Raw genomic sequence first — 14298 nt, 5'->3', positions numbered from 1 at the left:
ATTAAAGGTGAAACCAAACCAATGACGGGCAGACTCGTGCAATGGGATGGAAAAGAAGGCGTTGCTTAGATCAATTACTGTGAACCATTTCTGTTGTGGCTTCAGCGCATTGAGTAGAGTGTGGGGGTCGGGGACGCAGGGGGCTCTCTGTTTTACTGCCTGATTTACGGCTCTTAAGTCGTGGACCATTCGCCAGGTCGTGGTGTCTGCTTTCTTTACTGGAAAGATTGGAGTGTTACAAGTTACCTTGGGGGCTTCTATGAGCACTCCAGCTTTTACCATGTTCATGATTACTGGTGTGATTCCTTCTTTGGCATCAGGTTTGAGTGGGTATTGATTGATTCGTGGGCGATAGTTTGTTCTTGGTTCAATTGTTACTTCTGTGGCTGTGGTCATTAGGCCCACATCGGTTTTTGACGCTGACCACAGCTGAGGTGGTATTTGATCCATGGCGTCTTTTAGTGCCAGGATCGTGGTTTCCTCCGGATGTCATGTACTTAGGTGGGTGCTGGGGACAAATGTTGTCACCCAGTTTAGTTTTTTCCTCCAGACCACGTTTCCTGATGACATGATGTGTTTAAATCTTCCATCTTGACATGGAGTCCACGGGAGTCGTTGTTCGGACCATGTTACATCTCTTATTTTTGATCCTATGTCTTTCCATCTCCAGCCTGTTGGTTTTGCCAGTGAAATGTGGAAGGGAATGCCAAAGCCTTCATATGTGGTTAATGCATATATGTAATCTGGAAAGATTACTGTGGCTGCCATCCATCCTGCCTGTTCGTCCCAAATTAGGTCCTTTATTTGGGCCCGCATGGTTGTCAATCGGGACCATTGAACAAAGAAGTCTCTGTCCTCTTTGTTCGGGGCGAAGCGGATGGTGGAGTGAAGTGGGTACGTGGTTTGGGGCACCCAATTTGAATTTGGTAGGATTTGTTCTGGCATCTGTTGCAGATTGTTTGTTACTGATGTTGGACCTTTTTGGATCGGATCCAGACTGTAGAATGGGCGTGGTTTGTCTTTTCCTTCTAGTACTAACATCTGCATTGGTGTTTCTTGTCCTCTTTTTGTCACGACCATGCTAGAGCCTTCGACCATTATTACAAGGCTCATGGTTTTTATCAAATCTCGTCCGATGAGGTTTTCAGGACAACGAGGCACGTAAACGAAAGTTTGATCTGGGTATTCTGTTCCGTCTTCATCAATAATGGTCAGTGGTTCGGTAAAGTAATGGATGGCTGGTCTACCTCCCACTCCTATGACCATTATTGTGCTTTTTGACAATTTGACACCTGTTGGTAGATCAGTGATCACGGAGGATTGTGCTCCTGAATCCACAATGAATTTCAATGTTGTAGTAAATGGCCCTAAGCCTAGTTTTCTTACTGCTGGGTCAATAGAGGACATCTGGCTAAACAGGACTGTCAGGTCAAGCACCTCGACGATCGTTCTGGTGTCATCAGGGTTTTCATCACTTGACCTTTCCTGCTCGCGTCATTCGGTTGGATCCCAGTGGTCAGATTTTGGGGTCTCAATTTTTTGTTTGGAGCGGCAATCTCGGGCGAAGTGGCCGTACTTGCCACAATTGTAGCACACATCCTGTCTGGTGGCTGGTCGGCCTCTTCCTCTTCCGCGTCCACGTCCTCTACCCCGATTGGGTTGGTTTTGGTAGTAAATTGGTCCAGAAGGTGGAGGAGAGGCATGTTGAAAAAATGTGTGCATGGCATTGAAGACTGATGATTGCGCTTTTTGTCTTTTTAGGTCTTCAGCGTGTGAGGCCCAAGCTACGAGATCATTCACCGGGGCAGTTCTCCAGGTGTGGTAATGTTTCTTGATAAAATTGACTGTACCGTCCACTAGTCCATCCAGGAATGTTGCCCACAGTAATGTTTGGTATGTGCTTTGTGCCTCAGTGCTTTCTTCGATGCTACCATGTAGTTTCAGTACGTCTTGGAGGCGGTCCACATATTTTTGTGCGCTTTCTTCAGGTTCTTGGCGGCATTGGCGGACTTTAGTTAAATCAGGTGGTTTCTTGAACACTGCGATGGCTCTTTCTAAAAGAGTATTTAGGGCGTTGTCTAGTTCTTGGCCTGGTTGGTAGACCTGGCCTCGTTGGTTGGCTGGAGCAAAGGCTCCTTGGAATCTTCCGACTCGATGTCCTGCGGTCAGACGTAGGACGCTTAGTAATTCATTGCCATTGAGGTGATAGGATCCATGTAGTTCTCTAATTGCAGCTGCCCATTTTTCAACGTTATCTTCAATGGGAGGAACTGATGCGCATGCGGCTACTTTTTCTTCTTCAGTCCATGGGCAATAGAGCAGCAAGGTCTGTGGATGGGCGGGTTGGCCAGGGTTTGGCATTCCATAAGCTGGGTTGGCTACAGCTACCATGGGATATGCTGCCACCTGCTGGATGTCTGGGTATAATTTTGTTGTTGCAGCCAGGACGTCTGCTGTTGGTTTGTTTGATCTTGTACGGCTTCCAATAGGAGGGGAGGCTCCGTCCCCAAAACTCGTGGAGGTGGAGTTTGGGGAGGAGGTAGACGGGGTAGGCGGTTCCCGCTGTTGGTTGACGTTTACTTCCTCTTCTGGATCATTTTGCTGTTGCACTTCAGCTGGTGCATTTCCGTTGTCTCTTCGTCTGGCGCCGGTTTCCTCCGTTGGTCTTATCTTCATCTGGTACATTTTTCTTTCTGTCTTTTCCTTTTTTCTTTTCTCACTTTCCAAAATGCTTTCTGCCCTCATTTTACACTGTTTTATCCACACTTCAACAGCACGTAGTTGTGCTTCCAATTTTTCTACATTCTTTCCCTTTTTAATCTTCTTTGCTCTTTTTTCCACTAAACTTTTCTTAACTTCCTCTTTGTTCCTGACATCTCTCAAAGACGGGTTAAAATCATACTTGGTCACCCAGGATTCCAGATATTTGCACGCATTAGCGTCAAAGCTTGCAATAAACTTAACATCCTGGTGTTGTTCTATTTCTTTTCTCAATGACTGGCCCATTGTTTCTACTCCGGAGCGGGCAGCAGTTACTCCCTTTCCTTATCACACACACACACACACACACACACACACACACACACACACACACACACACACACACACACACACACACTCACTCTTTTCTGTGGTGCACCATTTTCTAATTTAAAACCATGTTTTGTGTTTTAGGCGATTATTTTTAATCGCAGTCAGTTCTGTTCTGACCTGATAAATCTTAGTTATATTGAACACAGATATTTTGGTAAACAATGAGTGGGGAGGTGTAAATTATTACGTATTTACGGCAACGTTTAATTTCCTCTACCCGGGCACCCGAAAACTACACTTTTATTTAACAAGTTAAAAACTAGTCAATAAAAGTATTATGGATCTCATCTAATAAAACCGTGATCCCTTTGATGCCCGGATCATATATACCATGGGTTTTTCTATCTTCACGGGCCAACGCCCAAGCGCTTTGCTTTTACTCCCCACTTTTCTATTTTATGTTACTTCTACAGTATATTTAGTGTTCCTTTTTCAAACTTTTGTGTAAATCGTGATAATTAAACAGCATAATACCTGTTAGTCCTCGGTGCCGGTCTGGTTCGCAGGACCCGGTGTCCGGGCGAACGGCCGGGGCCGGAGCGGGGAGACCCGTCCCGCAAGGGGAGACGCTGTCGACAGATTCTCGGTGTCCTCGGTTCGGCGGCGGTCGTCCGTCCAGATGCAGGTCCCGGGTTTCGGCACCAGTTAAATGTTGGGTCTGATATTACAGATCCCCTTAGTTACCGACCGTGCACAAAGGAAAAACGAGGCAGAGGCTGTGCTTTGTTTCAATGCAACCGCGGCTGGGGAGAGAAGGGGAGACGTGAGACGTTGACTCACGCTCGGCTCCGTCCGACTTCCTCTCCTCCCCCGGCCACAAGTCGCTTTTATTACAGTTAAGTTTCAGTTTTCATATGTCATGGAAAAACACAGAACAGTTTGAGCAAGTTGAGCCGCGCCTTAGGCGCCGCTTCTAAACAACAGTTGATAATATAAAAACATAAAAATATATACAGGATATTCTTTAAAATACACATAATGTTAAGACTACTGTTTTAAGCAACTTCACATCATCATCATCGTCGTCATCAATGTGCTCTTTAGCGTTGAAAATTCCCAACTGTGAGCTGCTTGCAAACGGTCGCCATTGTCCGCTTCCTCCTCCATTTAGCTCCGCCTAATGTATTCTACTGCCGCGTCAATGCTTCCAACCACATTCTTATTTTTTTTGGGGGGGGGGGTAATGATATTTGCCCATCATTTTTCTCCTCACAAGACAATTTTGTGGAACAATAGAGTAATTATGATCAATAGAAAATCAATATTTAAAATAAAAATTTGTAACTGATTTAATGGATAGTAATGGATTTAAAAAAAAAGTGATTTAGACTTTACAGTGAAATATAACTTTAACTGCTCTCAAAGAGAATATAGCAAAATCTGCGATGTAATCCCTTTACCCTTGATTCTCTTAATTCAGAGTTGTTGTTTTTTGGGTGTATAAGAATGCTTCAAAGGCATTGCCCAGTCTAATGGTGGATGAATATAATCTTTTTGATAAGAAATGTGACAAAAAAATAATTGGAAAGGTATTTAAAACCAGAATATTTTATGATTTTGGTAGAGGGACTGTTTGGCAGGGTTTTAATTGAGTAAATTCAGTTCATATAAATAAGGCATTTCCAAAATATATTATATGGCCTGTGTTGTCTAAAGTGAAACAAACTTTTAAATTTATAAACAAGATATACCCTGTGGCAGAATTTCTAAAGAGAAAATTTAAGTTTGAGGTAGATAACTGTTCCTTCTGCCAAAATGATGAAGAAACTTTGGATCATTTGTTTTTTTTTCCTCCTTTGCTCTATTTCACAAAGATTTTGGACTGATATAAGAACTTGGTTGTCGGTAAGAATGAATGACGTTCCACAAATGGAATTAAGTCTTGTTATTTTCTTTATGGATGATTTGAACTTTTCAGTTTCGCATTTAATTAATATTATTTTGTTGATAGGCAAATATCATATTCATTGTGCTTAGTGGAAAAACTGTAAACCCTCCTTTCAAGGATTTATGGCTGATTTCAAGTTTTATTTTATTTTATTTTATTTTATGCTTGAAGAAGTGGGAAAGAAACAAAAATGCAAGGATAGAAACTCACAAAGGAGGAAATTGTGGGAAGTGAAAGTAAAACTAGAGGGCTGGAAAGCCAGTAACACATCATTCTTGTGTGAAGTAAGTAAAATAACACGATTTGAAGTAGGTGGACTTCAGTCACGAAGTCTTCTGCTTCGTCAAATGAGTGAAGTGTGCCGTTCCTTTTTCATTTTTTTAAGACTTTGGATTAATGAAGTGTTGGCAGTCCAGAGCCCTGTTTTATCAAGACTTAAAATTTATTAGAAGTTATAATTGGTTTTAAGTCCATTCACTCTCTCGTCTCTACAAACTCATAATTGAAATCAATATTAATTTTAACTCTTGATAAAACAGAGCCCATAATGTGGAAATTATTTGTGAATTTTGTGTCGTAAATAAATGTTATAAATAATGGTATATGTACGATTGAAAGACATTGATAAAAAATTATAAGAAAATATGACATTTGGTTGTCAGTTACACTGAAATCATGTTTAAATTTAGGACCATATATTCCTTATGACTCACAAATTACAGAGGAACCTGTTATATCACATTCATTGGTACCATGAAATTGGCTTTATTTTCAGGTATCTTGCTTGTCATATCAGGCGCCAAAAGCAGGACATAAAAGCAAATGCATGTAATCAGATCTCTTATTTGAACGTATTATGTGTTATTTATGAACACACTGATACATTTGCAGCATTCACAACGTTGAAAATCAAAATCCATGTACAGTAAAAAATACTGTATACCATATTATACTAGTATTAGCCTGTATTATATATGCAGTGTAAAGTATTCCTTATATTATTGGCTTGTCAAATTCCTCAAAGGCAAAAAAATAAATAAAACAAGGGGAAATAAAAAAAAACTGTACAGCTATAGTTTGTGTAAGAAAGTTATATAGTGTTTTGCGTGGAAAACGATAGGCATGCTCATGGGCTACACGCTTGAGCGCGCGCGCACGCACCCTCCTATGGCCGAGGGTAACATGGCGTCCGTGTTTTCAGTTGGCCAGACTCTCTATATACGGCTGTTTTGCTCTATTGTACACTGCCATCTACTGGTCCCAATTGGTACAATCCAGAGCAAACAAAAACACACAGTCGTGGATTCGCCTTTAATTCTAGTTTCCATTGTAACAAAAATACAAAATTGTTTTCAAACATGACTTACAAATCCACCATTTTTTTTGAACTACTGGTCCATTTTCTTTCAAAGTGTAAAAAAACCCCCCAATTAAACAGTAAAAAGCCTTCATCTCATTTAAGTTAAATTAACGTTACAATTTGGCAGATGAAACAAAACACATTTGAAATGCATCAACTCAAACTAACAGCAACATTTAGAGGATAGAAATACTTTTTTTTAATGAACAGGAAAACAAAGAGCGTCATCTACCTGTGAAATGGGTCATTACAGATAGGGGTGGGGGGCATAAATAAAAAACAAGCAGAGAAAGATCAGAGTCAAGAATCTACTGTCAGTTCACTAACTGTTTCCATGAAAAATGCAAAAAAAAACCTCCTTTATAAATATAACTACCGGTTACCAGACGCGCTCAAGAAAGCTGATTCTGTGATGCCGAGCATGAACAAGGGTGGAGGAGGCCGGTGGGAGTAAACAGGAGTGGCGCAGGGGTACGAGGAATTGGCGAGGGGAAACCAAAACCTCCACCGCAGCGGCCCTGCCTGATCTTTTTTTCTCCTCCACCTGGCGGTTACGGGAATAGAAGCTGAAGGATCACAGAGTGGGATTTAAATCCACGCACGCACGCCCACTCGGACTCTCTCATCTCCCATTTTTCTCAATGCTCCGAGGTGAGGTAAGTCTCGGCTCCATCAGCTCTAAATAAAGTGCTCTTCCTCTCTTTGACTCTGTTAAGCGCTTCATTGAGGTCAGCGGAAGGAAACGCAAAGAAAACGCACACAAAATTGTACTCGTACTTGATAACACATTTCTTTTTCTTTTTCAGGAATATCAAGCACTCAATTCTCACCCTAATGGATAGTGAACTGCATCTTCTGTTTCAATTTAATTATAAATGTTTTGATTTAGTTATAACTATTGAGAATTGGACATAATTGCTTTGATTTATTCAGTATAGTTCTGTGTGAGATCGGTGCACACTCAGCATTCTTCTTCCAAACTACCGAGCGTGAGATAGATGGAGCCTCACGCGACAAACGTAGCACCAAAGCCTTTCTGTATGGGGGGTGACAACAATGTCACTTCTCAACTAAAATGAGCTTTTTCCCCAAATGGCCCTTTTTTTGGGGTCCCAATTGAAGAAGCTTTCCCCAAAGTCGTCTCTGAGAGTCACACACACGCACGCACACACACGCACGCACACGCACACTGACGCACGCACACTTCACAGCATGGCCTCGAGCAGCAAATATGTGAGATTGAAGAGCTGATTGTGTTGGAGCATGTGATGGCGGTTTGAGAGCAGAGACGAGGGTCCTCGTAAAGAGAACATGTTTGCAAACAGCTCAAGTGTCAATGTGCGTCTCTGTGATGGCACCTTGTCACACTCTTTTACGTGTACATCCACGTGGTACATCCGCTTCGCGGGGCTACAAACGTCACCACGTACGTCATCAACACGCGCATCGACTCGCGGTTCATGATCCACTCATCTAGTAGATCTACATTAGTCGGCACACGCTTCAGGGATTCGACCCGAGAAGTACGAATTTCGTACTGAACGGACTTAAACATCGACACTGTGCCTCAGTCACTTCTTTATTGAAGTCAAACATAATTGCTAATTTCATGTCTGATTAAATCGTATCAGACAGTGCTCGTCGAAATCTCTCGGTCCTGTTTATGTTAGCCTAGCTTAGCTTATCTTGCTAGCCGCCAAAAAGGATACGGCCGTCAGATGTGTGCGTAAAGTGTTGTGACTTCGTGTGAAAATGTTCACAAGAACGAAAGTCAAGTACGAAGAGGAGCTTTGTGGAGCACAAGAGGAGAACGAGCGACAACGTCAACTACTGGACGCTGTTTACAAGCAGCCTCGAGTTGTGTTGAACAGAGCGGGTTTGTCACTTGTTTAATTCATACTTTTCAACAATATGTCCGTATTTATTTTTGAAAGGAATCTTCATCCGGGCACTTTGTTACGTACAATTACAGTTTTTCCTCAGTCGCCATGGACTATATGCACAAATCAGTTCCGCATTCGACGTACGAGTGCACCCAACCTTCTGGTGCGGGGAGACTTTAGCGGAGCGCACTGTTGATGTGATGTAAAACTCTAAGCCTAAATCTTTAATCCACTGAAAAAGAACAGGAGTCGCTCCTAGCTTTAATACTATGTCATCAGAATTTTAAAACGACTAATTAGTAGTGTTGGCAAAATGAAGCTTCATGAAGCACTTGTGATTTTTTTAAGTCCCCTAGATGGTGCTCCTGGTTTAAATATAAAGGCTAGTGCAATGGAAATGTATTAAATTTCCACTGTATCTTCCAACCAAGAGCACCATCTAGTGGACTTAAAAAAAATCACAAGTGCTTCATGAAGCTTCATTTTGCTATCACTACTAATTAGATCACCCAGAGCCGTAATTTTAACGGCTTGAGCTCTTGTAATGATGTAATTGCTTAAAATTATTATTACACGTAAATACAAGCCGTTTGAGTAGCTACTAAAGCTATTTTGTTTATTCGATTTTTTTAAATGTAAATTATGTATTGTAGCTCCTCTGCCGGGACTACTGGAGTCCGTCCACACAGTGGTTGGTGTTTTCATCCCTAATATTCAATGTTTGTATATGATTTTTTTTTTTTATATCCGGAACAATCAGGGTTACAAAGTTATGATAAGTGGTTTCTGGAACAAAATGAAGACAGAGACGATACGTAACGTTCGCCAGATTTGTTATTCTTTCACGGGTTTGGCCCATGTGATAATCTTAAATATAAAATACATAACATCACAATAAATTTACTTTACGAAACCATGTGTATCTTGTGTCCCGCAGACGTCAGTGAAAAATATCTTTGTCCTGAGCGGAGGGAGCCAGAGTTCCCTGGTGTGAAAGAGGAGGAGGAGGAGGAGGACTTGCAGCCTCTTCAAGTTAAAGAAGAGGAGCAACCACAGTCTTCCAACATAAAAAAAGAGGAGCGGCTGCCGCCATACATTAAAGAGGAGGAGCATTTCACAGAGTTGCCCGTGACTACTGTCCATTTGAAGACTGAAGATGAATGTCAATATGAAGAGAACAAAGGGGCGGAGCTTCCAAACAGCAGCTCAAGACAACAAATAACAACAGAAGATGATGAGGACCAAGCAGACAATCGGTTACCTCCAATGTCAGATGGTGAAGACGCGTCACACACTCCTCACACTAGTGACTATGAACAGTTTGACGGTGATGTGACATGTCACACTGACAGCAAACGTTGGAAATGTTCTCAGTGTGGGAAAACTTTTGGCTACAAGTGTCGTTTGAGAACCCATTTGATTGGCCACACTGGAGAGAAGCCTTTTGCTTGCCCAGTTTGTGGTCAAAATTTTGCTCAGAAGGGACACTTAAAAATGCATACAAGAATCCACACTGGAGAGAAGCCTTTTGCCTGCTCAGTTTGTGGTCAAAATTTTGCTCGCAAGGAAATCTTACAAATACACACAAGAACCCACACTGGAGAGAAGCCTTTTGCCTGCTCAGTTTGTGGTCAAAATTTTGCTCAAAAGGGATATTTAAAAAAAAACACACAAGAACCCACACTGGAAAGAAGCATTTTGCCTGCTCAGTTTGTGGTCAAAATTTTGCTCGGAAGGAAACCTTAAAAATACACATAAGAACCCACACTGGAGAGAAGCCTTTTGCCTGCTCAGTTTGTGGTCAAACTTTTGCTCAAAAGGGATATTTAAAAATACACACAAGAATCCACACCGGAGAGAAGCCCTTTGCCTGCTCAGTTTGTGGTCAAATTTTTGCTCAAAAGGGACATTTAAAAATACACACAAGAACCCACACTGGCGAGAAGCCTTTTACCTGCTCAGTTTGTGGTCAAAATTTTGTTGAGAAGGGAGCCTTAAAAATACACACAAGAACCCACACTGGAGAGAAGCCTTTTGCCTGCTCAGTTTGTGATCAAAGATTCCCAAGTAAGGCTGAAGCTAAGAGGCACACGTGTGCTGGTGAGAATAGCAGCGATGAATGAAGCTTGATATGATCTCATTTATGAATTCACATTTAAAATGGTGCAGAAATTTCCAATGATCCGTGTACTTGTATTGTGTGTCTTACTCTTGACTTACCCTATTTTGTCATTTAAATTCATATTTAAAATGTTACATCAACCTAACAAGGGGCTGCAGATGAAAACTATCTGACGGCTATAATCTGACATGTTTACTTGTAAATGTCCGTTCATTAGCGCTGTGCTGTCACTATCAAATATTTTTAGAATCGATTAATCAGATTCATTGGAATTTTGCATAATACTGTATTACAAAAGGATTTTCCCCCTGATTATTGTTTATTATTGGTGTTTATTTCATACTTCATATTCGTATAGTGATTTAAAAAGAAAAAAAAGGTGGGGTTGAAGAAAAAATGGCTCCAAACAATTAGTCGATTATTACAGTAGTCGATTAATTGATTAATTCTGACAGCTCTACACTGTGCCTTATATATATATTTTTTTATAATACATTTTCCATGGGGCAGCACGGTGGCTGACTGGTTAGCACGTCCGCCTCCCAGTGCAGAGGACGTGAGATCGAGTCCGGGCTTCGGCCTTCCTGGGTGAAGTTTGCATGTTCTCCCCGTGCTTGCGTGGGTTTCACCGGGTACTGCGGTTTCCTCCCACATTCCAAAGACATGCATGGCAGGTTAATTGAACACTCCAAATTGTCCATAGGTGTGATTGTGAGTATGGTTGTTCGTCTCTGTGTGCCCTGCGATTGGCTGGCAACCAGTTCAGGGTGTACCCCGCCTACTGCCCGAAGCCAGCTGGGATAGGCTCCAGCACCCCCGCGACCCTAGTGAGGAAAAGCGGTCAAGAAAATGGATGGATGGATGAACATTTTCCATGTTTAATATGCATGAAAGGTAATTACAATGACAGTGATTTTAAATGATCTCCATTTTTGTGCTCTATTTGTATTGCATGGACAAGTGTTTACCATTCGGGAGAAACTTTGATTCATTGTGGTGAGATGAAAAAGTGTACCTGATTATGATCCTGAATAAAGTACTGCTCTTCGCATCCCTTTATCTCAACGACGTGCTCACACTCACGACTTCCAAATTTTCAATTCTATTTCAATTCCATTTTCTTACAATAAATCAAAAACAAAGGTCTGCATTTAATAAATCGACATCTATTAATAAACTGTTTTGCCATTATTATCAAAGCATCATTTTGTCAGTAAGGTGGGGCTTTAGGACCCAGATGCGGGAAGGCAGAGCAAGGAGGCAGAGGTGCAGTCCAAAAGAGGTTTTAATATCAAATCAAAAAAAGGCTAACTTCAAAGTACAAAACAAATGGAACTAACAAAACCTGAAGCGAAACATGAAAAAACAACTAAGGCTAGACTAACAACATGACATGGATCCGGATAAGGCAAAGAGGTCAGCGTGACGTGGCAAAAGACTTACGAACGTGGCAACAGCAAAAATGAACCGACACAGACAGGGGGGAGACAACCGACTAAATACACCAACACTAATGACATGACAAGACACACCTGGCTGAGGGCACTGATTGGATGACACATGAGGGTAATGGGGAAAGGTGGACACAATCAGGGTTGACACAGACACCACATGAGGAAGGGCAAGTGACCAGAAACGAGAGGAGTCAGACTTTTCACAATAAAACAGGAAATGACAAGACAAGGGGAAAACACAAGGAAAACATGACAGGGAGTAAACAAGACTGAAAATAAACATGACACATTTCCTCTTTTCTGTCTTGTTTTACAATCCCAAATTTAATATTCTTGAAATCTAGTGTCAGTGAATGTGCTTACTCCACTTATGAAGGGATTTTATTATTTTTTGCAGGAAAATAGCTAAATTTGTTTTCAAAGCTTGATATTGATGAGATTGGGAGTGGGACTTAATAGGTTTTTCTTCCTCCCACTCCCTTTCAGGCTAGGTTTAGTTGAGTATTGTCTGGAAAATTTTATATATTGTTGATGTTGATTGCGGCCTTAAATAAATGAACAAATGACATGAAATAAATGGGGAAACAAGTTTTTATTTTGGATATGTGCAAAATCACGGAATTCGTCAATTGAAGGCAAGATTGTCTCCTTCCTGAAAACGTTTGCTTTAAAAAAAAAACAACTTTTCTATAAGTGAATGGTGGTCTGGACTTTTTTTTTTAATTGACTCAATGCACAAAGAGCTGTGACGTATTTCGGGAAAATCTCGTAATGCACCGCATTTCCGGTAATGGCCAATTATCGCCGTTTTTTTTTTTTTCAGAGAACCTCGACCAGTTGCCGGCGTTTTGGAGTTGGCGTTTTTCATCATAGTTTGTTTTTTTTATGAGTGTGGTTGCGTGCATTTGTCAAGGCATCGAAGAAGTGGAGAGACGACAGTACATCAAGGAATCGCTGCTGTTTTTTTCTTCCTGCTGATGTTATCCTTCTGTTGACCACACAAGAGCGGCATTTGTTAATAGTAGTTTATTGTACTATTGATGTTTTCATTGTTCAGCGCATTGAGTTGCATTTTAATGTATGAAATATGCTATATAAATAAAGTTTAATTGATAGACTTTTAAGCACAAATGATCTTGTATGTGTCGCATCGGCGCTCTGTGAAATGGCTGGAGAGGATAAGACCATTACCATTAGTCATTTAAATTGTTACCATGATAGGCAAGAGGCGGCTGGTCAGTGTGAGTCTTATGACGTCACGTGATCACGTGACTGCGGAAGGAAATGATTGTTGAATGGAAGTGGACGTGACCCGGAGCAACTTAGTGACTTAGCGACTGCTATTTTACAAATTAAAAGTTGTCATTGCCAATAGAGCCATGGAATCTATTAATTAAAAGTTATCATTGCCAATAGAGCCATGGAATCTATTACTTCAACTGAAGTTCGCCTGTCAGTCGAAGTTGCACATTTAGTCGGGACTCATAGAGCGCGATATTTACTTAAGTTGGAGATCGCTAGTTTGAAAACAGCCCCTTACTGTTTTTACCAAGTTAATCAAATCGCAGCCGGAAGTCACATCGCACGACCGATATCATTTTGTAGTCTTCTCCTTACACTGGGGCTGATTCAAAAGCTTGTCGCTGGTTGAGTCTTTGGGACGAGATGCTACGCTCACATTTCAACATGGTTAATATATGAAATAAAGAATTAAAATGTTAATAATGTCTAACAGCAGTTTAAAACGTCTCAAAGTGGAAGGCTTTCCAAAACAATACCACTGTCATTTGTCATTTCCCAAAACAGAAGAAAACGTGTCAGTTTAAGTTTCTGTACGTCAGACTGGAAACAAGCACTGCTTCGTGCTGTTAGGGCCTTCAAAGCCTTTTCTGCTGGACCAAACACGAACAGAACCACTGACCTACATTTACAACTTATGTGGAATTCAGTTCACTTTCAAAGTGGACTTTTCAAGAAAAAAAATGGACATTGTGAGAATAGGTCAGCCAATATTATAGCTGGTGTTAGCTTACATGTATTTTTGTAATCTTTTGCGTGTTCAAATAAATCAGAGTTGAGATTCTTGTGAAGAGGGTCCTTGCAAGGTTCTTTTAATACAGAGATCTCTGGTCACACAATTGCATATCACCTAAGCAGTGTCATCCAATATGTGTGTCCTCTTGTCGAACACACAGCACTTTTATTAAAAGCAGTGTTTTACAGGAAAAGGCCTCTCCCCTCCCTTCAGGTTCAAAAATCAGATTAGACTTTCTTGCAGTATTCTAGCTTGTCCTTGAACTTTCAAAGACCGGATTCCTGACGAACAGAAACTAGACTTCTTGGATAAATAAAAGAAACTTATTAACTTTCTCATTTCTGGGAAAAGAGAATAAAAGATAACAAAAAGGACAAAAGCATTACTCATCAAGTTATATTAGGTTAACATAATTACACCTACATCTACACATCTATAACTAAATTCAAAACAGTTAAAATAT

At 40.9% G+C, this 14298-nt stretch overlaps 1 protein-coding gene across 1 annotated transcript; it reads left to right on the top strand.

Annotated features, from left to right (window-relative positions):
- Nucleotides 1-7803: 7803 nt before the first annotated feature.
- Nucleotides 7804-10045, top strand: LOC144060917 (uncharacterized). The gene is made up of 2 exons (XM_077580857.1): nt 7804-8217; nt 9162-10045. Exons 1-2 carry the CDS (start codon nt 8094-8096, stop codon nt 9968-9970), a joined length of 933 nt encoding a protein of 310 aa, XP_077436983.1. The 5' UTR covers nt 7804-8093; the 3' UTR covers nt 9971-10045.
- Nucleotides 10046-14298: the final 4253 nt, after the last annotated feature.

This window comes from Vanacampus margaritifer, chromosome 11 (genome assembly GCF_051991255.1).
Source record: "Vanacampus margaritifer isolate UIUO_Vmar chromosome 11, RoL_Vmar_1.0, whole genome shotgun sequence".
Taxonomy (NCBI): domain Eukaryota; kingdom Metazoa; phylum Chordata; class Actinopteri; order Syngnathiformes; family Syngnathidae; genus Vanacampus; species Vanacampus margaritifer.
This window is presented reverse-complemented; position numbering and strand designations above follow the sequence as displayed.